The sequence below is a fragment of the Stegodyphus dumicola genome, chromosome 12, assembly GCF_044657685.1.
Source record: "Stegodyphus dumicola isolate Sdum_Otavi_A_Nest chromosome 12, ASM4465768v1".
Classification (NCBI taxonomy): domain Eukaryota; kingdom Metazoa; phylum Arthropoda; class Arachnida; order Araneae; family Eresidae; genus Stegodyphus; species Stegodyphus dumicola.
The window spans coordinates 78,840,737-78,864,791 of NC_140779.1; the positions used below are offsets into that span (position 1 = coordinate 78,840,737).

The following is a 24,055-nucleotide window of genomic DNA, read 5'->3' on the forward strand; positions in this document are numbered from 1 at the left end:
TGGAGTCAAAGTCAAAAACGTACTTCTCAGTTTTGGAAGATTTACAGGAAAATAACATTTGGTATTACTGTACGAGTTACAGACATCCCGGATTGTGACAGACAGTCCTGAGTTTTTGTGTAATGCTTCCTTTTAAAATATCAGAGAAAATGCCTTACACTATAGATGAATTTTGTTAAGGTGGTTACATACAGTTAGGAATGTTCTCTTGTGGGATCAGAAATATAATTTCTAATCAAATAATTATAATAAGTCATATCTAATTAAATAATTATATAATTTTAGTTATAGGTTTCTGAGAACTCATGATGTCCCAAAAAAGTCTGGTTTGCAAAGGAATTTCTAGATTTCTATTATAGCTGCAATTCCATAACTAGAATAATAAACAGTGAAATTAAATCATCTGACAAATTTTAAATAGATTGACTTTACAAAGTATTGCAAAAGTATGTAAGGGAAGAAAAGCTAATACTTATGTAATAGCGAAACCACCACGGCGCAGTTTGGCGATTTTTTACAGACGAAAAAGTTGATTCGGTGTTCTGATTGGAACTTACAGTGGATATGGTAACCTGAAGAACTGTTATGAACATGGTTTCCAGAGTTCTGCTGACTTCTGAAAACTTGGCAATTTTTACTATGATGGTTGCGATTCCATACTATAAGTATCGAAAAGCTTAACTTCTGAAAGGACATATTTTAATTATGAATGATTATCTGATAAAAATTATTCTTGGAAATACTGAATTCATATATTCATATATTATACATGAATTCAAATATTGAAAGAAACGTATGAAATACTGGAAAAAATAATAATTGTGAGAATACAAATTTTCACATAATAATTGGGAGAATACAAAACTGAAATCGAAGGGAAAATCGAGCGAGTTTTTTCTTATAATCGGAGTAGTTATATTGTTTCTTTCAGATCTTTAATAACTCCGCTCCATGGAAATAGTCGCAGCAACCCACAGGAACATATTTGCATAACAGTGAAACCTCTCGTGGCGATCACCTCTAAGCCAACGCATTTCAAACTGCAAATCAATACATAAATTTCAAGCATTACAAAATATTAAGCTTAAATTTATGTACAATTCCTATTTTTATAGAAAATTAAAGATGCGCGAGGCTCTTAAATGAATATGTAACACTAAAAATAGCTAAGAAATTATGAAGTCTGAATTATTAAAGATTCAATAATTATATTCCTATTTGGAAAATTGTAAGGAGTCACCATAAAGTTCATCAATCGAATGAACTGAAACTTACAAGAAATAGAAAGCTGGTTATGCTGTGCGCAAGTGATTAGATTTTCAAAATGATAGTACAAACGTGGGTTGAGCAACTTCCTCTGAAATATCATGTTAGCGGTATAAACAGAAGAAATGTTTCGTTATTTGGCGAGCGGTGAACGCTTTATGAGAAGTCATTATGCCTCGTCGACGAAAAATAAATATAAACAAGCTTGAAAACAGGCAAAAGATCAGTCTGCGAGAAGAAGGTATTCCCTCTCCTCCGAGAAATTGTTGCTTTTTTGAAACAAAATGCCTCGTCAGTGAAGCATTTTTGAAAGTAACTAGGACAAGAGTATCGGGTAAGTAGCAAACTTGGCAAAAGGCCCCGAAATGTTACGTCAGAACGGAATGTTATGACACCTTTTCATGTTATAATCAATAATGATTATGATTAATATATTCAAGCAAAGATTTTTTCAGAACTGCGAACTTTTCCAGTTATTTCTTCAAACAATTAGGACACTTTACAGTATTTTCATCAAAAAATGAACTTGCAGACTTTCAAAATTTCAGTAGAATTGTCATTTTGCATTCATTTTTTAAATGATATCTACAAGATTTTGTTATTTAGAAAAATTATTTAGGTCAAAATTTTATGATTTTTTTTTTTTTTTTTTAAAACTGTAATACCCTTTTTTTGCTGATGCTTTAATGCTTTCTTCTGAAAAAACTTTTCTGTCGCCAAGCCTTTTTCTATTTGAAGGGGGATATGTGAGATAAAAATGGGGGGGGGGATATAATGCAAACCAGCTTTATAATTCAATTTTAGCAATAGCCTCTTAATTCTTCATTTTTAATTTGCGCATTGCCTCTCTATTCTATAAATAGAAGTAACTTTTCTGGACTGCATGATTTCTAGACCAGTCTATGCCACATGACTTGCGTAACGCTAAAGAAGTGTAGTATGCAGTAATAATGTAGCTAATTCGGAACGTGAACTCAAAATTTCGAGAACTGATACCTTTCTCTTAATAGGCAACCTAATCTAAAACCTTCTGTTGGTGAGTTTCCGTGGTGGATAATTGAGCACTTTTGCCTCTACCTCTGTTGCCGCTTGGACGCTATTTCGCTCTGCTCTTTTCCTATCGCAACAGTATAAAAAATGTAAATGTTCTTTAATAGGCACGATTAGAATGCCAAGTAAATTCTGGCTGCAAATGTCAATTGAAATACTGAATATTTAATCTTATTCAATTGCCAAGTTTTCTCTTGAATATGAATCTACGTTCAATGCCATCAACAATGCTACGTCTTTTTTCATCACACACACACACACACATAAGAGAGAGACAATAGTCATAGTACATACACATGATCATGCGTAAGGCTCATTAGTGCAGGAAGGTTTAAACAAGAGGTCCCCAAAGGGAACAAAAAAAAAATGAGGCTAAAAGTGAGTACGGTCCCCTCTGACAGTCACACAGCTCTTATAATGTGGCTTCGTACTTAAAATGAGGTAGTTTACGCGTCTGTGCTGTAATGGATTCCACTCCTGCAGTGGAATTAAGAGCAGCTGGAGTGTTCTGGAAAGGTAAAGGCGAATTGCATTTTCCCTCCCAAGAGTATCCTGGATATGTTCCGTAGGGTTTACGTCTGGAGATCCAGATGGCCACTCCATTCGATTAACATCCTTACTTTCAAAAAAGTCTTCGACTAGATAGACCAGAACTGATGTCCATAAAAATGAACTAAGTGTGAGATGCGCCTCTGAAAACGGAAATATAGGATTCTAAGATCTCATCTGTTTGCAAGAATATCTGGGAACTTTTTTTCCTGACAGATGAATCCCAATTAAGACACAATAACACGCCGAATAATTCAGAAGTCAAACAACAAAACACCAACAGATGGCGCTACTTGCTTATTCTTGTCCAGGCTTTCTTATCTTATCTAATCATTAGTTCCTATCTTGTTCATTTGAGGTTTTGCAGATGAGGATGGTGGTTCGGTAAAACCATCGAAACTAGTCCTGTGAAAATTTTGAAAATTAACGCTGATTTTTGTTGTTTGACTTCTGAATTAGATGAATCCCAGTTTAGCCTAACTCATGATTTCCGACTTATCTACATCTAGTAGAACCACGGATCAAATACCTGTCCTCCAATCTCTGAGAATGGGACTAGTGTGGCAGCAGAGGTTTGATGGTCTAGATATGCATGATATTGGATGAGATACAGACAATCATGTTTTTGACCAAGACTCTGTGCCTGCTGTGATGTTAAGGTAGAGATCTTAGAGCTCTACATTTACATTTTTTGGAGTGCAGTTAGTCCTCATTTCAATTTCATGGATTACAACACTAGTCCAAATAGAGCTAATCCGGTGGATGCTTTTTCTGAAAAATGAGAACATTAAACGGATAGATTGTCCAGCTAGATCCCCAGACTTAACCCTATAGACATGTCTGGGACTCTTCTGAGAGGACGAATGCAGTTCGTCATTCTTATGCCAGAGCCCTTCTGAAACTGAAAATAGCGTTTTTACAGGATAGTGCCTCAGAAACTGATTATTTCCTGTATGATGCCACGCTATGAGGGAACCATACACTGTGTCAGTTTCTTTTTGTTTGAGTTTGTGGTTTCTGTTTTAGACCTACCTACTACGATCAGCTTTGCACAAGATCTTGTGCCTCGTGTACCAAAATTTCTGTATTGTATAATTTTTTGTATTACATCAACCTATATCCATGTCAAATTTCACATAACTGTTATATTTCTGGAGATAATGTACTAGATACGAAATTCTTTTACTTTGTGTACTTACCTAAGCGTAATATTAAACATCTTATTAATTAATTGCTTGCCTTATGCTGATTCCTTTCTTCGTATTTCATCAATCGCAACATTATGTATGCTCTGCTCAATTCATTTTTGTTTGGGAAGGATGTATCACAGCCAAAGTATAACTTCTGTTCCTCCAAAGACTGCATGTGTTACACTGGATTTGCCATATTTTTAAACAGAGGCACAAAGGTTCCGCTACAACCTGGAATTAAGCTCAGATCTTCCGATTTACCGGAAACTTTAACCAATTGACTGATTTAGCTATATAACGTATTTCTCCTGCCTTCTTAGCGTGCCTTCGTGGTGTAGTGGTCTGCACTTTGGGCGCGTATTCCAGAGGTCCGTGGTTCGATTCCCAGCGAAGACGTTGCTCATTGTTCACTTCTCCTGCTTCCAAAAAATAACCTAATGTTTCTCCAGCTATAGCGCTGCCAACGATGATAATTTACTTTGAAAAAGGAATGATATGAATAACAAGAGCATATATGCCGAGAAATATTATGTTTAAAATTGAATGAAATTATTAAACATTTAGAGGTCCCGTGACCTAAGAAAATACTGCCAAATGCACCACCAAATACTGTCCTTGGTTGTAAAGTGCCTGTTATCTCACAGAATATATTGATAACCGATCGAATGTCTGTTCAAGGTGAATGAACCTGTAAGTACTAATTCCAAATTCCATTGTGAACTTCCATTTACGAAAGAGTATTTTTTTTCTTTTGAAAAGATTACAGAGTAAAATTTACAAAGTCATTGATAAAAGTTACTAGAGTTATAAGATGTATGAGATAATACAGCTGAAACTAGTTTCCAAATTTCTACTTGATAAATTCGTTGCTTTTAAAGATAAAGTACTTCTTAAAAACAATGAATTTAGTTAAATTTCTACTTTGCTGGAAATAGCGTCTTAAGGCGACCAATACCCAACTAACTCAAATTTCGTCATTTGTCTGGTCTTTTAATTTGATACAAAATTTCAGATTGGCCTTTTTTAGTTTTTTTTTTATATATTGTTATTTCGTTTCTATTTTGTTTCTGAGTTAGGGTTTTTCCTGTTATTTCGTTTTGTCTTTTATTACAAGGTAGTGATTTATTACATCATTTTCTTGCTTTTCAAAGGGGGATGAGACAAAGATTTAATTCTTTTCTTTAATTTAAAATTTTACTATATGCATACATGCTATATCTCATATTAAATGTTAATAAATGTCAAAATAATAGCATTGAAGATATTCGCGTCAGTAATGAAAATATCCGAAATAAAAGTGTGAATCATAACGGTAAATAAAAATTCTGTAACAGAGGGTACATAATAATAGATGGCGTTAGAAGCATCTTTTATTAATTACACCAAATGTATAGACATGAATTATATTATTATAAAGCATACGCATTGCTTTTAGCTGGCTTATTTTATTTTAGAAATGTCTTGCTGTAACAGGAAAATGATGAAAGAAAACTTCAGTTACGTAAAATGGCAATAACTTGTATATTTGGTCATTATCCAGGCTTTTAAAAAAACATAGTTCACTAGTCGCCAACATACTTTGCTATACATAAGTTAAATTTAAGTCAAATTGTTATAAATCCAACTCAGAATAAAGTATGTCCTAAGAATTTCATGAAATATATGACAGAAAGCCAGTAAAATGCAGAAATATGCAGAGAAGTAAATGCCAATTCATTTGAAAGCGAGAAGGATAAAGATTAATGTTATTTTACTATTACTATTGATTTTTTGTAATGGAATCATAATTCCAAATTTGCATATATAAGAAGCATTTATATTTTTCTCCCCAAATCTCACCCTTTCATTGCCGAAGCAGATGTGGGTTCATTATGCGTTTTTTCTTGAAATAGATGTCAAAAAATTATTGGAGTTTTCAAAATGTTACAAAACCTATTAACAGTTCGCAGGTAAAAGAATAATTTTCGTGAAGAATTGTGGCTTGGGAAAAATTTAATCTATTACTTGAATAAAGGACATTAATTACATTGTCATCATTGAATGCTGCATTATTACAAGGACATTTACTATCGTTTCCATTTAATCTACTTATTCATAACCTAATCAATATTTATTTGTGATTAATGTGCAAATTCATACTACGAGCATTCATAAATGTTATTTTGTTTAATGCCTAAAGCTTTGGCGTTTAATGCCTAACTGTATCATCAATCCGCATGTAACTTTCAAAATTAATTAATAGCAATTTAAAAATTAGAATAATGTATATTAATATATCTTTCAAAAACTAAATTTTTAACCAAGGCTTCTTGAGCTATGAGCGTTATCTATTTAGATTTATCATTTCTTTGAAAATTTTATTTTCTGAAATAAATTATTGAAAAGCCACAAATTGCTTTTCCCTACGTAAAATATTCTTCGTTTGCTATTCAAGCATCCTAGATAATCAGAAATGGTAATTAACAATCCTAAAATTTCATATACATTCATGTAAAACTTCAGGAAAAATCACAGAAAAAAAGGCAATTTTTTACGTCCTCAGCTTTATAATCATTCTTCAGGTGAATAAAGTCCTTCAGTTAGAGATAGATGTTGAATTAGGAGTCCAAGGTCTGAAACTCGTGGGCTAGATCGCATGTCTTCTATCTATAATATCATTGTCAGATGTGGATTAAGCTGGAATGAATAGAATTTGTTTTGCCCAGTCTATCGCTTCCTCTACATATCCACAGACACGCAAATATAATTAAGCCAATGTTATTTCAATGACAATTGTTCATATAGCTACTTTAGGCAATGCTACTCATGAGACAGATATTGACTTTTATGAGTACGACTATCTTATATCATAAAACACCAAAGATACAAATCCCAAAGCTACATTTTACAACAAATGCTTTGTATACTTATTTAGGAAAGATCTGGTTTGGATTTTAAAGTTCTGTGTTTTGATAGTTAACGCCAAAATTAGAAATGATCCATTTTAAGAATTTAAATTAGTCGTGTTCCCTCTACCCTCCAAAATCGCTACTCTGATGTTACATTCTCATTTTGAGATACGTCTGTCCAGAGGGCAATCTGCTATGTTCATTAATATGTATAAGTGTGTTACAGTAAAATTATTATCAATGTGTGCCTTAAAATATAAATTAAATACGCGCCATTAATTTAAAACAACGTACGTTTATTGCCTTAAAGAATGCAAATGAAAATGAAAATTTTAAAGCAACTTTAAGTTATGAGTTAGTTTAGTAGATTTGTGGCATGAAATAATTTAGTTATCCAAGAGAAAAAAAAAGTTTCCTTCAGAAAAATTTTGGCAGCATATTGATAAGTTTCCGGATGTACGTCTCTAGCCTGCGAAGGCAAAAAAAATTATTTACTCTCACATAATGAAAATATGAACGAAATTCCAGTAATGTTTGATATAATAGGAAATAAAACAAATTATGCGAAATGAACAAAAACGGTCCCCCCCCCCCAAAAAAAAGGAAAAGAAATAAAAAAATCTGAAAGCTTTCAGATTTTATATTAAGCCCAAAGAGGCAATTTTTAACGTTTCGTGTGTTACCTTTATTTATTAAACATCCTGTTCTTCTTCGCACTTAAACCATAAAATTCAATTCAACAACAATATCACAAAATATTTAGAAACAGCACATCTTTAGACTTTCCGATACACAGTCCCGAACACTAGAGATAAAAATGCTTTTTTTTGTACAGTGTTGCCATTGCTCGCTTTGAAATCGTTGAATTTGTTAATTGTTATTAATTTGTTAATTTGAAAATTCTTTAATTTCTTAAAAATTTCTTTAATTTCTTAAAAATTTCTTTAATTTCTTAAAAAATATTATTTTGAATTCTACACATAAGATTCAAAAATAGTATTGGGTATTGTTCTGTTATCAGGACCAGATTTAGAAATGTGTGGACATATGCATGTATGTGTTCATATATGTATATATATAAGTGCTACGTATGTCTGTATACATACATCCATACGTACATGCATACATATGTGAAACCGGTCCCGATAACAGAAGAGTACCCATTATTGAAACTAAAATATAGTTTTGGACAACTTTAAATGAAAATTCACTGGAATTACTTCCTGTTGACTTTATTTTAAATTTACGTGGAGCTATTGAATCCATGCAAGTAATTAATCCCCTAAACACCTCAGTGTTTTATTGTGAAAGAATTTATATCTGCTTTATACCAGCCATTACAATTTTTTTCAAATATTGATTTCGATACTGATTCAGTATAGCGCATGGTTAGTTTCGGTTTATAGAGCACAAAGTAGGCATCACTTAAATCAGGGTTTCTTAAACTTTTTTCAGTCGCGACCCCTTTTTATCACTGAGATTTTTTCGCGACCCTTGGACCCCATAACATTTACGAAAATTTTGTGGGACTCCATAAGGCAAATCTAACACGCGTGTGTGAAACTGTCAAGTTTTTCACTTGTACTGTAATATATTATTGAAGTTTTAGGTCATTATAACTTTAATTTCTAATTTTAAGACAGAGAACAATGTGAAAATTTTAAATAAGTAATAGACGAAATGGCAGCGTCAAGTGCAAAACAAGTAAAATGCACATTTCTATTATAAAAAGAATGCGTCGAAACGTTTTCCTGTTTTCTTTGTCTATATTGTCTTACCTTTATATATTTTCAGATACATTATGTAAAAATATTTGGTAATTGTAAAATTATTATAATAAGTTAAAGATATATCAAAACTGCTAAATTGTTGGCGACCCCTGCTGCAGGTCTCGCGACTTTCCCTAGGGACCTGTGGGTCGCGACCCCCCACCCTACGGGCGTCGCGACCAAAGAATTCTTTAGTCGCGACCCACAGTTTAAAAAACGCTGATTCAAATGACGAAATCATATTCAGTGATAATCAAAGTTCAGTGCCTGAGTTTTACCCGATATCTAGACTTTATGCATAAGCATTGAAATAGAAAAGTGAATATATAAAAATTAACTTGGGATTTGAATAACTTGTTTTTTATTTTAACATCTCCATGTTCGTTCTCGGGAATCTAATGCTCTGTTTTCGTGAAATTTTTGCAGATTTTCCAAAGTGTGTTACAGTTTATTTTTATTATTTGCATTGTACCCACCGCCCCATGCATTTTCTTTTCTTTTCTTTTCTTTCTTTTTTTTTTTTTTTTGGTTCCCTTTTCTTTTTTTTGCTGTAAAATTTTAGAAATTTAGAAAGTTCTTTGTGAACTAAGAAGGCAGCCAGGACTTGTAATAATTGATATAATCTACTTAGTAAATAAATAAAAAAAACAGTCTAAATATTACCAAAAACGCATAAAAGGTATTGCTGACTTTTGCTAGGCCTCAGTCCAGCTTTATCAAAACGTTACTGCTAATGCTAACTCGTGCAAGAGAAGATATAATGTTTCTTCTAGTAGTTATAATTGTAGTGGTATTGCTTTTTCTTCCTTTCTTTTATTTATTTATTCAAATCGTAGTGTACTTGTTAATAATATTTTGATACTTTTCTAGTTATAGCTTTCTAAGATCTGACTTAAAAACAAAGCCTCAAACTTGTAATTGCAATTATTTTTCTGCCACAGTTTAATATTTTTAACGGTAAAGAATAGGTTTTAAGAGATGGCATCAGTAGATATTAATTTTATTTAAAAACAGAAGCATAATGTTCACAGCGAAGTTCGATTATTAGAATTTGGAATTTTTACGATTCTTGTTCAGTTTACATGTTATAGATATGCACGAGTAAATATTTCTAACTGCTTGTTTTTCCTCTAAAAAGATTTGACTTACTTGTTTATTTTTCAATTTACTAATCATACGTTTGTATAAACAGATATTTCTCATAGTTAAAAAAAAGGTCGATTTTTCAATCGACTCGTAAGTTTGCGCTGCAAAGATAAAAGTTTAACATTCGCTTTCAGCCATTAAGTTTGAATTTGGTAATCAAGTACATTTTTTAAACATTCATTTTTTAATTGCAAATAACATAATTTATTTTAAAATAGTAACACGTGGTTTGTACATCACATTAATCATGGAAAGTAACTGCGCTTTGAAATTTGCCCAGCGCAATATGCTATGATGAAACGCAAAAAATAAAATAATCGTTTTGTCAAAAACATTTTATCTTTTTCTCAAATTTTGCATTCATTTCATTTCCTGCATTGAGTGTATATGAATATTTTTTCTCGATCGCTGGTGACATTTGGACATCATTAATAACAGACTTCCTCATTCAATAATCATGCACCCTACCATGCTCTACTGATTATAGCTTTTATACTTTTCGCTGAAGCCGTATTTCGAATATTAATATATTTTTGTCCCTAAGCGAAGATTAATCCTTGCATTTTTTAAAAGACATATTAATTGAGCGAAGCATGCATTTCATAAAGTCTTCATAGACTATGCATGCTTTTCAAACATGTTTTTTTAACCTTACGTGTTGTTGTAAAAATTGCTGTAAAATTGAGAGTAGAATATAAAAATATTAGTGAATTATTTAGAGATGTAATTATTTTTCTGCACTGCTGCAGCAGCAACACTGAATGAGGAGAATAGTGCGATTTGATTCTGGTATGTCTTAACACATAAATAAAATAAGTAATAAAATTGGATAAATGAGAAATGTTGATAACCATGTATAGCACCAAAAAAAAAAAAAAAAAAAAAAAAAATCGCATAATATCTTTACCTGTGAAACACATATTTATTCATAACGTTAATGTTGTAATATAACTATTTGGTTACAAGAAACCCAGATAACACCAGTCACATAATTACTTTCGCAAATGTCTCCTAGAATAACTGGACATGAAGATCACTAAATATTTTCATCAAGCAAAATGATTTTAAATTGAAAAAAAAAGGCTTTGCTGTTAATTTTTTTAGACTTAAATATTTTGAATTAAAAGTCTTTTCCTTCTTTCTCAGTTTTTGTCGCGATTTTTTATTGCATTTATTAGAATGTTCTTCCTAACTTTAAAGATCGGTTTTCCAGTTACTGAATTATTTTGAGACTGGAGGGAAAGCTTTTGTATGGAAAAACTTTGGAAATAAAAAACATTATTTCAATAAAATTTTCATTTGCAGTAGTTTTTCTTTTCAATATTTTGAAAGCCTTGTCCTTATTTCTATTAACTATGCAATAATAAACATGACAAACGATTATTCATATTTATCTAAATTTTTGGACTTGGAGGAAAAGGATTTATCAAAAAATTGCAAGTTCGGAAAACGCAGTTTAAAGAAAATGAATAAAACGGTTATTAAAATATTTTAAATATTGTTCTTGCTGAATTTAAATATGCAAATATCCAGCTAATCCTATTACTATTCTATTGTTGACTATAAACATAAATTACAAGTTTTCATTTGAAATCATACTTGACCGGAAATATTGCAAGAAAACTAAAATGTAAACAGTATTTTCCTTTACGTGTTTTTTGTTCTGTAAAACACATTCAAACGTTCAATTTTTATACATAAATCCGTTACAATATTTTTTTATAATATTTATAATAACATTTTTAAAGAATATTTATAACCAATATCAAAAATATTTATTTTTTTGTTTAATTGAATTTTTTAAAAAGTTTAATTTTAAATTTGAATAAGTACACAGTCTTTTTATTCAAAATTTCCCGGCAGCTTACAGCGTACTTGATTTCTTCTCTTCTTTTAACCATTTGTTCTCGTACATAAATTGCCTTTTTAATAAATTAAAAAGTGTTATATTTGTTCCAGCAGCGATTTTCAACTATGCACAGTCAGGAATCGTTTCCATTATATTCTGTCTGTTACTCCTTCTGTTTATCTCTATCACAAGTTATCGTAGCTGTACAGGTATTTTAAAATTGACTGATAAAGACCATGGAAATATTTTCTGAGCTAAGTAAAGTAAGAGAAAAACAACGAAAGTTCAAAAGTGAAAAACGAGGGGGGGGAGGGAAAATCAATCTGATTGTAATCAAACTTGCTGATAGCTGCACAGTTACAGTTAATTATTCCTGTTCTTCTGTGCTGGTTTTAGTAAATAAATGAGGTAATTAAGAAATAAAGAAAAGTAAACACTGACGTGGATGAAGCATTTAAAGAGCTGTCAAAATATTTAAAAGCCTTACACCACCCGATGTTATCGTCAAATATTTTGAAAATTTCTTTTGATAGTAGTAGAGGTATTAAAGTATACTTTTAGTAAAAAATTGTAAAATAGCCAATTTATCTTTTTCGCCAGTTATAGTTGTTACCAAGTCTCCTTAGTTAGGTTGCTTACCTTTCAATCTAATTAGAATCAAATAAATTCTAATCAGAATCATGAACTCATCAAATATTCAACACCATATTTATTTGTTCAAAATCTAGCCAAAATTGTAAAGAGGATCCTATATTAGAAGAATCTTATTTTCAAGCAAATATGATGCATAACTTTTTAATAAAAGGTTGCAAACTTTATTTCTTTAAATATTCATTCTAGATATGCAGTTCTAAATGCATACATACCGAAGCAACATAAAATTTTGATGAAAAACACGTATGAATGATCCCTGTAGAGAAATTCTAATTAGTAAAAGGTTCATTATGTTTTAATTAAATTAGTTAAAAACAAAAGATTCGATTCATTTATGAACGCAATTCGTAGAGATATACTTAATAAATGTTTACAAGAAATAGGGTTGCAAATTTAAAATTCCTTAAGACAGGAAATTTGTTCCTGAATATCTCATTGGAAAGATTTATGGAACATTTTATGAATTCACTAAAGTAGAATAAATATTTTACTAACTGAAATCTTTTCCCCTTCAAACAACTACTTGAAAAGTTAGCTTAAAAAATATATATATATATATATATATATATATATATTATACACATTTTAAACTTGTTTAAAAAATTCTTAACATTATTTTAAAAATGCTTTGACAAACTCTGTTAACCATATTTCAATGACATCCTGAGGATCTACTCATATGAAGTGCAGGATAGTATGGGACATTAAGTAAAGACTATTCTGAGAACTTGTAATGCCATCAAGGTTTAATTTCTAAAATTAGAAGATCGATCCCTATGAAAGGGAGTCAAGAAAGAGGAACAAAAATAAATAAATAAAAGTAAATAATCAAAAAAATATCTGAAAGCTCTCAGATTTTATATTATGCCCAATAGGGCATTTTTTTTTTTTTTTTTTTTTTTTTAACATTTTGTGTGTTACCTTTACTGATTAAATATCATATTCTTCGCACTTAAACACATAAAATTCAATTCAACAGCAATATAAAAAATATTTAAAAACAGCATATCTTTAGAATTTCCGATCACAGTTTCGCGCGCAGGAAATAATTTTTTTTTCGTACAGTGTTGCCATTGCTCGCTTTGAAATCATTGAGTTTGTTAATAAAAAATTTGTTCAAAAAGTTTAAATGTTTTGTTCAAAAAGTCATTTAAAGTTTTACAAAATTTTAAATAGGTAATAAAACAAATTCAAAATTCGGGCTTTGCCCATTTCGGTTGGAGGACTAGTTATTCAAAATTTGATGGCTCTCGGTATTGTTGTTTCTCCACAATGCGAGAAACATTCATGCAGATGCTTTGTTATTTAGTTTCTTTAAATATAATACATCATGATAATATTTAGTGGCAATAGTTTGAAAAGTGAATTAACGCAAAATGCGTTTTGAAACTAATAGCCCTTCTAGACTAACGCCCTTTAGGCTAATAATAAAAAAAACTCAAATATAAATAAATGTGTAATAAATTATATGAATAATGAATAGTTAAATAATAAAATAAAATCTGGTCTTCATCTTATTAAGGGTTCCAGCTGGAATTACAGTTTCACTCTAAAAGCTGAGACATAATCACAGCCAAACTCTGTCTAATTTTAAACCCTCAGTATACAGTACAAAATACTATTTCAAGGGATGGCAGAAACAGAGATTATTCATCTTTAAGTACGCCGATCAAAAGTTGTAAAATGGTTATAACATCACTAATAAGAATACAAAAAATGCTAGAATCAGTATGAGAACAAGGAATAAAGTTAATGACTATGGAGATGTGTAAATATGAAAACAAAGTAAGAGGAATTCAAGTCTTTTTGACTGCCAACGGCTAGAATCATAAAGGCAAGAGATTCTAGCCGTCTGACAGGGAAAAATATTTCCCCCGAATTCGAGGACTGAACTATAGTGACAATTTTCGTCATCCATGTTTGGTTACATCATTCTTGAAAAGTATGCAGGTGCTCTTTTCCGTGGGAAGTCACCACCACTAGGCATGTACGACCAGAGTGATCAAGTTTAGAACTTTTGAGAAACAAAATTTTACTTGCTTTTATAATTCACTACACTTTCTGCTACTGACACTTGTTTGACAAGTAGTCATGTCAAAGAAGAGCTAGAGTTTTCTCATTTCTGGCTCTGGTGCATTACGGCTAAAATTACGATTTATGACAAAAATTGAGAAGTGAGGGCCCGGTGAACTTTGACGCCATTTAAGCTCTGAGTGCATATTTCGAACATTTCGGTTCTCACATGATATGCAACTAAGCTTGAAAAGTTTAGGATTTTTTCTTGATTTGAATTTGAAGTTATTTAACATACCTCAAAAATTTCAAACATGTATGAGGAATTTAAGTAACATAAAGCAATCTGATTTGCTGCAGGAAAGAATTTTGCTTTCATTACTTAACATTACAATGAAAAATGCTAAAAAATCTTTTGACAATTAAGCAACCAGTAGCCCAAAATTTTATCATTAGTATGCTTTTATCTGTGAAATCAGTTTCCAATTTAAACTAATTTCTGTTCGAAATCGCGTAATAAACTATATAATTTTAGTTATTGAAGTTTGTCAATTTCCAAAAAGTAGAGTCCTTAATTATTTAATTAAAAACAGAATGTTTTAGTTAGAATCTAGTTAAAATGGTAGAGCTCTAGTTAGAGTCAACAGAACGGTAAAAATCTAACCGGCAGGATTTTATTTATTTAATAGAAAAACCGAATAGTTGTTCAATCAAAAGCTAAAGAAAATTACCCTGTAAATAAAACCATTATAAATGTATAAGCTAATCTAAAATTATTTTTATTTGCGTTATTCAGCGTCATATATTATATCATACTGATCATATTCTATTTTAAGAATGCAGTAAAACATTTATCGCTTTGCAAAAATTTTGTTGATTGACTCAGGGTCATCTCTATAACTATGCCTGTTGTCGAATTCCTTTTGTACACAAAAAACAACTTTTAGACTTTATCTGTCTCATTTGAGATGATATGGGAAAGGTCGCATCGATATTCACGTGAGGCATGAAAATGGACTTTGATTGACAGATAAAAATCCAGTGGTTCGAAAACCATGTTACTTAATCCAGCCAGGTGTTTTAAGTGCTATTCCTGTCATCTTGCGTCAGAGATGATAGAATTAAAAATAAAATCGAAATAAATTTAATATAGGCTTGTTGCTACCATTAATTGTTCTTGCTCCGCACTTGGCGTTCTTGTGTTATGAAATAAAATATTCCTCACTCGTAGAGCAAAGCCCGAAATAAAATGCATTCTGTCCGCACTTCGAATAAAAAATGTTTGCCAAGAACATGAATTTTAGCTGTGTACTGCTCATGGCTTATTGTTTAAATTGGTAAAGTTAAAAAAAAAAACAATATTGCATCTGCTATTAATACAATCTTCCCTACCGGTGGGCGAGTGGATAAGACCGTTGAAAGCTGATAAAACTGAGGTTACTAATATTGCAAGGTTTGCTCTTGTATGACGTCACTGGCTTGTGGGTCTGTTCGAAAGCAACTGCTCCTTCGTCTCTTTGTTCCTCCCACTTCTGTAAGTAAATAACGTTAGCATTGGGATGAAGCTAAATTTGCTTGTCTATTGACCTTGAGTAATTCGACCTACGTTCGAATCTCGCCGAAGGGTCTGCCTTAACGGAATTTCTCAAGTTTCTTATTCTTTTAAAGATAAGTTTTCTTAAGAAACTCTCCAGAAGACACCTCTATCATTAGGCAGATAGCCTTATCGTGCTTTATCAGAATCAAGTGATCTAATTCATTCATCAGCAGAATTAGTTCTCAACAATACAACTGAAGGCTTAAATCATAATATAATAATGGTTAGAAACTCAAAGCCATGAATTCGAGAAACGCTAGAAAATGAAAAAAGTTTAGTTAAACAGCTACATATTCAGCTACAGAGTAAACAAATGATTGTAGGGAGAGTAAATAAATTTATACTCACCTTTATTTTCGTTTTAGAAGATACCTAAAGTACATATATATATATATATATATATATATATAAATGAAAGGTTTCAGATTTTAAATTACGTCCAAAGGGGCGTTTTTTCAACACTTTGTGTGTTACCTATTTATTAAATATCATATTCTTCGCACTTTAACCATAAAATTAAGTTCACGTAGGTCGAACGTAGGTCGAATTTAGAGCAATATAGCAAAATAATTTTAAAAAATTGAGCATATCTTTCCGATACACAGTCTCCCGCATTGGAGATAAAAATGATTTTCCTGTACAACGTTGCCATTCCTCTCTTTGAAATCCTTGAGTTTTTAATAAAAAATTCGTTAAATTTTTACAAAATATGAAATCTGTAATATTTTATATAATTATTTATAAAATAATATTTATAAAATATATTTATAAAATAACTTTATATAATAATTTATAAAATAAATTCCAAATTTCAAATTTGGGCTTCCAGATGCCCATATTCGAGGTGGGATTACGTCATTCAAAATTGGATGGCTCTAGGTACCTTTGTTTTATCACAATGCGAGAAACATACATATATTTATGCAGATTCTTCATTATTTAATTTCTTCAAATATAATACAGGGCGATAATATTTGGTGGCAATAGTTTGAAAAGTGAAACGGACATTCAGAGTGATTCGACGCAAAGTCAAAAACGAAAACAATAGTCCCTCAGGGACAAAGTACTTTGGACTAAAAAAATTTTTTAATATATTTGCCGCTTCCACAGATTTTTCTTTAGTTTGCCTTCTTTTTCTTGCATTTGTTTCTGAATTTACTGGGTGCTTTTTCCCTGTCTTTGCAGTCTTCCCATTCTTCCTTGGAATTTGCCCAACTCAGCTTTTTTCTTGATTTCTTTTATTTTTATCCCTTTTATTTTTCTGATTTATTTATTTTAGTCTTATTTCATTTCCTCCGGGATTTTACCTTCAGCAGGATTTGCCCAGCTAGTTTTCAGTTTTTCTGTTTCTTTCCCCTTTTTATAGGGTTTTCATCTTTCTTTTGTAAAACACTGTGCTATTTTGCCGATCTTCTTCCGCCTGATAAAGGTGCTCCTTAGTACGTAAAAGGAAGTTCGCCCCCTCTCGTGTTCTGACAAAGGGTATGCATATTTCAGTATATTGTTCTTGGCCCCACTGCATCTGTTGTTTTGCACGAGTATATATCAAAATTTCTTGGAAAATTTCATAAGTTAAATCAGTAACTCATACAAAAAACACAAATTTTGAAAATAATAATAACTAATAAATAAATAAAATTTCTTGAATAACTTTGCAATTATAATTTACGTGTTCGTGTGTATTTTATTCTTTGAAGTGCCTAAATTCACTTTTTTAAAAAATAATTATTCATCTTGAAGATTTTCTTGGCATCAACTGTAATCCCAAATAAATATATCGAAAAATTCTTTGGAAATTGTTTTATAGTAACTTTAAGAATTTGGGTTCCTGTTCTTGAATTAAATTGTTTATAGTAAGTAAAAAGTTTACTAAATATACCACTTAACCTTTAAAATACCAGTTTTTTTACTTTTACGTACGAATAAAGGAAGTATTGTAATCACGAAAAATTTCGGGTATCATATTTCAAAGGAGAGCTTTGGAGTGTTCTCTCAACAAACCCAGCTTTTGTTTCTGCCCACCCGCGAACAGTTGGGGCTGCATCTTTTATATTGATGGGACATGACTGTCTACAGAATCATTTATTTCGCACTGGACTACCTGATTTGCCGTTGTGTGTTTTATGTAATAGTGGACGGCCAATGACGGCGGAACATTTGGACGAGTGTGAAGCACTGACAAACTTTTCTTGTAGATTTCAGCGCTATTGCCAAGCAAGGAGTTTAATGGCCTAACGGCCAATGTAACTGGCATTTGACAAATAAATATTTCAACGGAGATATCCATTTTGACCTTTCTGGAATTCATTTGGACGATTTCCTTGCGCGACATGTATACGTACGTACAGAATAAAGGACGCGTTTTTCCAAAACGGATTGTGAAATGAATTAAAAACGGAGATTTTTTTGGTGACATCTGTACGTGCATTCATACGTACGTATATATCCCGCATTACTCAAAAACGATCAGCAGTAGAACGGTGAAATTTCGCATATGGGACAGCTATAATATCTTGTCTCGCGCCTCCCCTTTTTAAAGTTTTATACTCATTATGGAAAAATAAAACTACAAGAAGTTTTACTTCCGTAAAGCAAAAATTGGTCCGGGATACTGAACTTCAAAATTTGCAATTTTTTATGTCATTTTTAGTTTGCCTTGAGTAATCCATTACTTAAATTAGAATAATTCGAAGAAATAAGTTTACATAAAGTGCAGCAACAAATGTATAATTTAGTAGGCCATGCAAGGAAGTGTGATGTATATATCAGATTTTTTAAAGTTAGGTATGACATGAACATATAAAATGTATGTAAAAACATTTATGTATTCATGATTTATTTATAACACTATTTTATTACCATGATAGTTTTATTATTTACTGCCATGTATAGCACGAATCTGTGCAGCAACTGTAACAGCAGCTCATCATAACCACTTTTTTATTACAACATCGGCTCGAAACGGTTTCAAACGATGAGAACTTCAACATGAAAGTATATAAAATCCACTTTCACTATAGAACTTATGTCATCTTTTTTAATTCAGAAAGTAAGGAAAAAACGAATGTTATCTGTATAAGCTAATTTTTTAAAGCAGTCGTTAAATAAGAAAAATAAGGTGATTCTTGTCTAAAAAGGAAGAATAAATAAATCAAGAAAATTAAATGAAGTAAGTACATACGAAGATTAAAAGAAATGTCTTCCTTGAAACGTAGCTGCAATTTGTGATTAAACTTCCCTTGGATAGAGGAGAAGAAAAGAAATGTATTGAAAATACAAGTATCAAAGCAAACGGTGGAAAACAAAAAGAAATAATAGGTATGCTTCCGGAACTCTATACGCTTACCTAACTGTCCTTCTTTTAGAGAAAATTTGTTTGAAGTGTCTTTATGTTAAACTAGAAGAGAAACATGTTAATATAAAATTTAAAATTCCGCAGCGTCTGATCATTCTGAAATCGATAAAGGGTAATCTAATATAAATCTATTCTAAACTAAGACTGTTCTTTTTTTTTTTTTTTTTTTTTTGCTTAACTTTAAGTGTTCTTCATTTATTAATAGCTTGTAATCATTCGCATCAAATAAGAGCCTAACACCCAAGAAACTTTTAGATGCTATGCTCAACTACATTTAGATATTGCAATTAAGAAAAGAGCATTGATATTGATAGTGATTTTTGCCTCTGTGAAATATATGTATAGTAGAGATAGGGTATCGCACTATAAGGTATTTTCTCCCTCCTATCCGCTTCGTGACGTAACTGGAAGCATACCCGACGCTTATTCAAGGGGTTCGAGTCCCGAAGAGAGCATTGCAAAATTTTCACGTCTCCTGCTTCAAAATAACCCAATGACTCTACAACCCATGTGTTTTAAAGCTAGGAAATTACACATATGTCTAATACAGATGGATAGATTTTCTGTCTGTCATCACAAAATTACGAGTAGTTAATATTATTGGAGCAATACAATAATGAAGCTATGCACATAAAAATGGCAACTGAAAGAAAGTGAATTACATAAGAGAGGGAAGATGCTAGATGTGTTTTGATACTCCTTGAAGCGATAAATTTTCAAAAATGAAAGAGAGAAGAAACGAACTTTAATAAATAAGGATTTGCGTCAATCTTAATGATTTGTTCCCGTTAAATTTATAAATCATATTTGTCAAGTATAGCATTATCTTAGTTGTTAAAACATTAGAATACAAGGAAAGAAATTAAGGATTAGCTAAGAAGAAATTGGAAAGAAATAAGGGGAAAAGCGTTTTAGCATATGTATATTTAAATAAAAATTATGTATTTTAACAATTTTGTTTGTGACTTTACCGATATAAAAGTGCGTTAAGGTCAGACAGAATACTATTTATATTGTATAGATGGATCATATTTACTTATTTTTTATTTTATTTATTTGTTTATTCTTATTTGACTTTGTATTATCTTTCTCTTATTCTATTTTTGTAAATTATTAAATAATGCATATATGTAAGTTGAATAAATTAGTATATACGATTACTCCAATTTCTGTTTGTCTGTTTAATGTGTTTATCTGTCTGTAATCATAAAGTAGCCAGTAATTTATTCATCTGTCCACCAATATATATTCCGGGAGATAAATGTTTAATAAACAATTTAACCTCAAAAGCAGCAACAGATTAAGTCTATACAATGCCCTTAGGGGCCCAAGGATTCTAGTTATACCGTTGCTTGCAAGAAATAGAATTTAGTAAAATACCTCTCATAATTTATTTTTAAATAATTAGAATATGTTATGCACACAAATTTGTTTTGTGCTCTTTGCCCCCTCCCCCAAAATGTGATTAGGGGGCTGAAGATTTTCTCTTTAATTCAATTCATTATTAGTATTTTTGCAATGCTTTTTCATGAATTAATTCTGATTTAAAAGTAAATGTTATTAATTATTTTATGCCTCATAATAATTTGATTTTTTGTTTTCCATTGCCATAAAATAGCTTTCCGTTTTGCCAAGTCCTTTAAAAAAGAAATGATTTTAATTCTTGTAATGTTTATCTTTGTTCTCGAAATTAAAATGTTTCAACGTATTTCAAAATAAACAAGCTGTTTTTTAGAATTTTTTATAAAGCTTCTAGAAATACAACTTTGAGTCATGCTTCTGGAAAAACAGAGAATAGAATTCCAGTGTTTCCGAGCACAAAATAGAAAACTGCTTGCAGTCTGTTTATTCTGCATTAATTCACTAACTTTTGAGAAGAAAGTTGATTGCCTTGATAACTTCAGTTGATTCTCATAACTACTTGAGTTGATGTAAAGCTACTTGTCAGATTACTTTTTCATGCCATTTCTAAACTGATTATAAATTACTGTTTAATGACAATATGTTATGTATATTCTGATAAACGTTAAAGCACGTTCAGACAAAAATACTGCAGAGTTCAATTCCTCTAACGCCCTTGTACAAATGATTTTTCTGAGTCTTTTGTAGATGGCGTTTAAAGTATTAGCAATTACTCATTGATTCCTCTAAAACGGAAACAAAATATCATTACTTCAGGGCCGGTGGTAGGCATTTTGCAGCCTGGTGCAATCCTCGCATGTCATAAATTCTGCTTCTCGGTGCTTCCTAAAATTTTTCAGCCTTTAAATTCTGCTGGCCAGTGAGTGCCGTAAATTAAAAAAAATTATGCAGTTCCTAAATTTTGTTGCTTGGTGTTTCACATAATTCTAAAAGTTTCCTACCCGTAAATTCTGCAGCCTTGTGCGGCCCCACCTGTTGCACCGGCTATGTCGCCGGCTCTGAAGAGAATCTAACCTCAAAGTGATCGCATATTAGTTCTTATTCGTCCGTATTAGTTAAAATATTAGTTAAAATTCTGGCTTTTAGATAATCTAATTAGTTCTTATTCGTCCGTATTAGTTAAAATATTAGTTAAAATTCTGGCTTTTAGATAATCTAATAGCCAGAATCAAGAATGTGAGCTTGGACTTCAGACTGCGCTAAATAGATAATATTAAGTATGAAACATTGCTTGAAATAAATTGTTGTAATTTAAATTCATCAGCAGTTCAAAGCAAATTGATCTTGCTGTTGAATAGAATTTTATGGTTACATGATATTTAATAAATAAAGGTTAGAAAAGTTTAAAAAGTCTCTTTGGGCTGGCTTTTTGTATTTATTTATTTATTTTTATTTTTCAATTGGAAGTTATAAACAGTTATTTTAGATCCATAAGTATTCTAGAAACATTAATGTTTTATTTCCGTCTTTGAAACCTACAATAACTAGTGAAAGCCTAACAGTACTAAAATTGAATTACAAGAGAATTGATAGTAATTAATAAAATTCTAATTTACTGCTTAGTATTATTTATATATAACTATTTCAAACTATTTTTAGAGAGATAAAGTTGATTTTGCGATTTAGAGAACAAGTGTCTCAGTAATATGAAATTTATGTCTTATTTAAGTATGAGGATTAAGAAATCTTTCTTAGGTTACGCGAAATAATTAGTCTTTCCAAATTATATAAAATAAGGCATTAGAGGAATATAACCATAATGATACAAAACTTAATAAGAATTATCAATTAGATGCGTTATAAGATTCATGTATAAATTATTTCAACTGCAGTAATAAAAGTTAAACAAAGATATAATTTATTAAGAATTCTGTGTATGCTTTTAAATCAATTAATTAAATAATCGGTGCTTAGTACTAATCTGAAACATTAATTAAAATTTTATACCGTATGAAAAGCTGCCATCTGTTCGCAATTGACAGTTTGTCAAAAGGTATGGGTTATAAATGCCCCGATACTGTAACGTTTAATATTGTAACCTTGGATAATGGAATATCATAGCATTGCTTAATGGAAATACTATAATACTATAAGAAGCCGTTTCTAATATAAAAAAATTCTTCATTGTTTAACACGTACAGTTATATTTCAATTTACGTCATTCTTCATTTATTATATTCATGTAAATGTTTAATTTCATATGATAATGTTGAATATCTTGATTTATTATTGTTATTATTATTGCTTTCTTTTCTAGACATTCAGTTGAGGTTGTATGCAGTTTTATAATTGGTGTTCCATATGGACAGATTAGAACTAAATAAGAAGTTCTTTGACTAACACTTCCAAAAACAAAATCATGAAACGGAAAGGATCTTTCCGAAGAAAAGGCTCTCAGAGAGGTAGAAGAAAAGTAAATCGTTTAACAGCGAATGTCCAAGAAAATGCTGTTCCTTCAACTGAGAGTCATACTCCTATAGAACCTAAGAAACCTGTCCAAATACCTTATAAATATAAATCCAGTTATGGTAAGTCTGTGGAGTTTAGTTGAAAGTTGCTTATGCATTTTAATTCGCGAGAAAATAGAAAAAAATGTCATATTCTTAGTCATTTAACTAGCTTTATATATATATATTTTTTTTTGTGTATTTATGCAATTATTGTTAGTATCATATATATTCTTTTAAAAGCTTATACTGAGATCATTCAATCCAATAATGTAATTTTTAAAGCTGGATTTTTTTCCCTGTCAGTCTAAACGGGAGCAAAAATTACCATTTCCTCACAGGCTAATCAAATGATGAACTCTATATAATTGTTATCAAATCAGTTTACTTAATTCTTTCTCAAACAATTCAATACATAATCTCTAATTTGCTCATTGATTAATGTTTTCTTTGAGCTTTCTCTCATATGAGCAAGAAACTGAGAAAGAATTCTTCAGAAAAATTTATTATTTGCCATTAATATTGCAGCGTTCAGTTTTAAAATCGGTGTATATATATCACTATTTTTAAATGCAATAAATGAGTTTTTGTGTTTAGAATCAGAGCAAAATAGGCTTTCCTTCCCCCACCTTTCTTGAATCAGTGACTCTTTCTTCTCTAAACTTAATTTACTGTTCCTATGGATAACGTATTTTTTAAACACATTTAACTTTACCAAATGTATCCGAAAGTCTGAATGTTCTCGCTTTTTTATATAATATCTATACTTAAATTCTGTACACTTCTGCAACAGAGTATTGTTGTATCATAAATTATAATACGACGTTTCGCTTAAGAGAGCTTCTCCTGACGCATGCGCT

At 30.9% G+C, this 24,055-nt stretch overlaps 1 protein-coding gene across 4 annotated transcripts in view; it reads left to right on the top strand.

The window, feature by feature from the left end:
* The window catches only part of LOC118194536 (membrane progestin receptor gamma-like), a 67,610-nt gene that overhangs the window by 23,363 nt on the left and 20,192 nt on the right, over window positions 1-24,055 (top strand). For all 4 annotated transcript variants that reach the window (XM_085806617.1, XM_085806619.1, XM_085806618.1 and 1 more), the window contains exon 2: window positions 23,006-23,276. In XM_085806617.1, coding sequence (XP_085662743.1) covers window positions 23,108-23,276 — 169 coding nt within the window. In that variant the 5' untranslated portion in view covers window positions 23,006-23,107. The remainder of the gene's footprint in view (window positions 1-23,005; window positions 23,277-24,055) is intronic.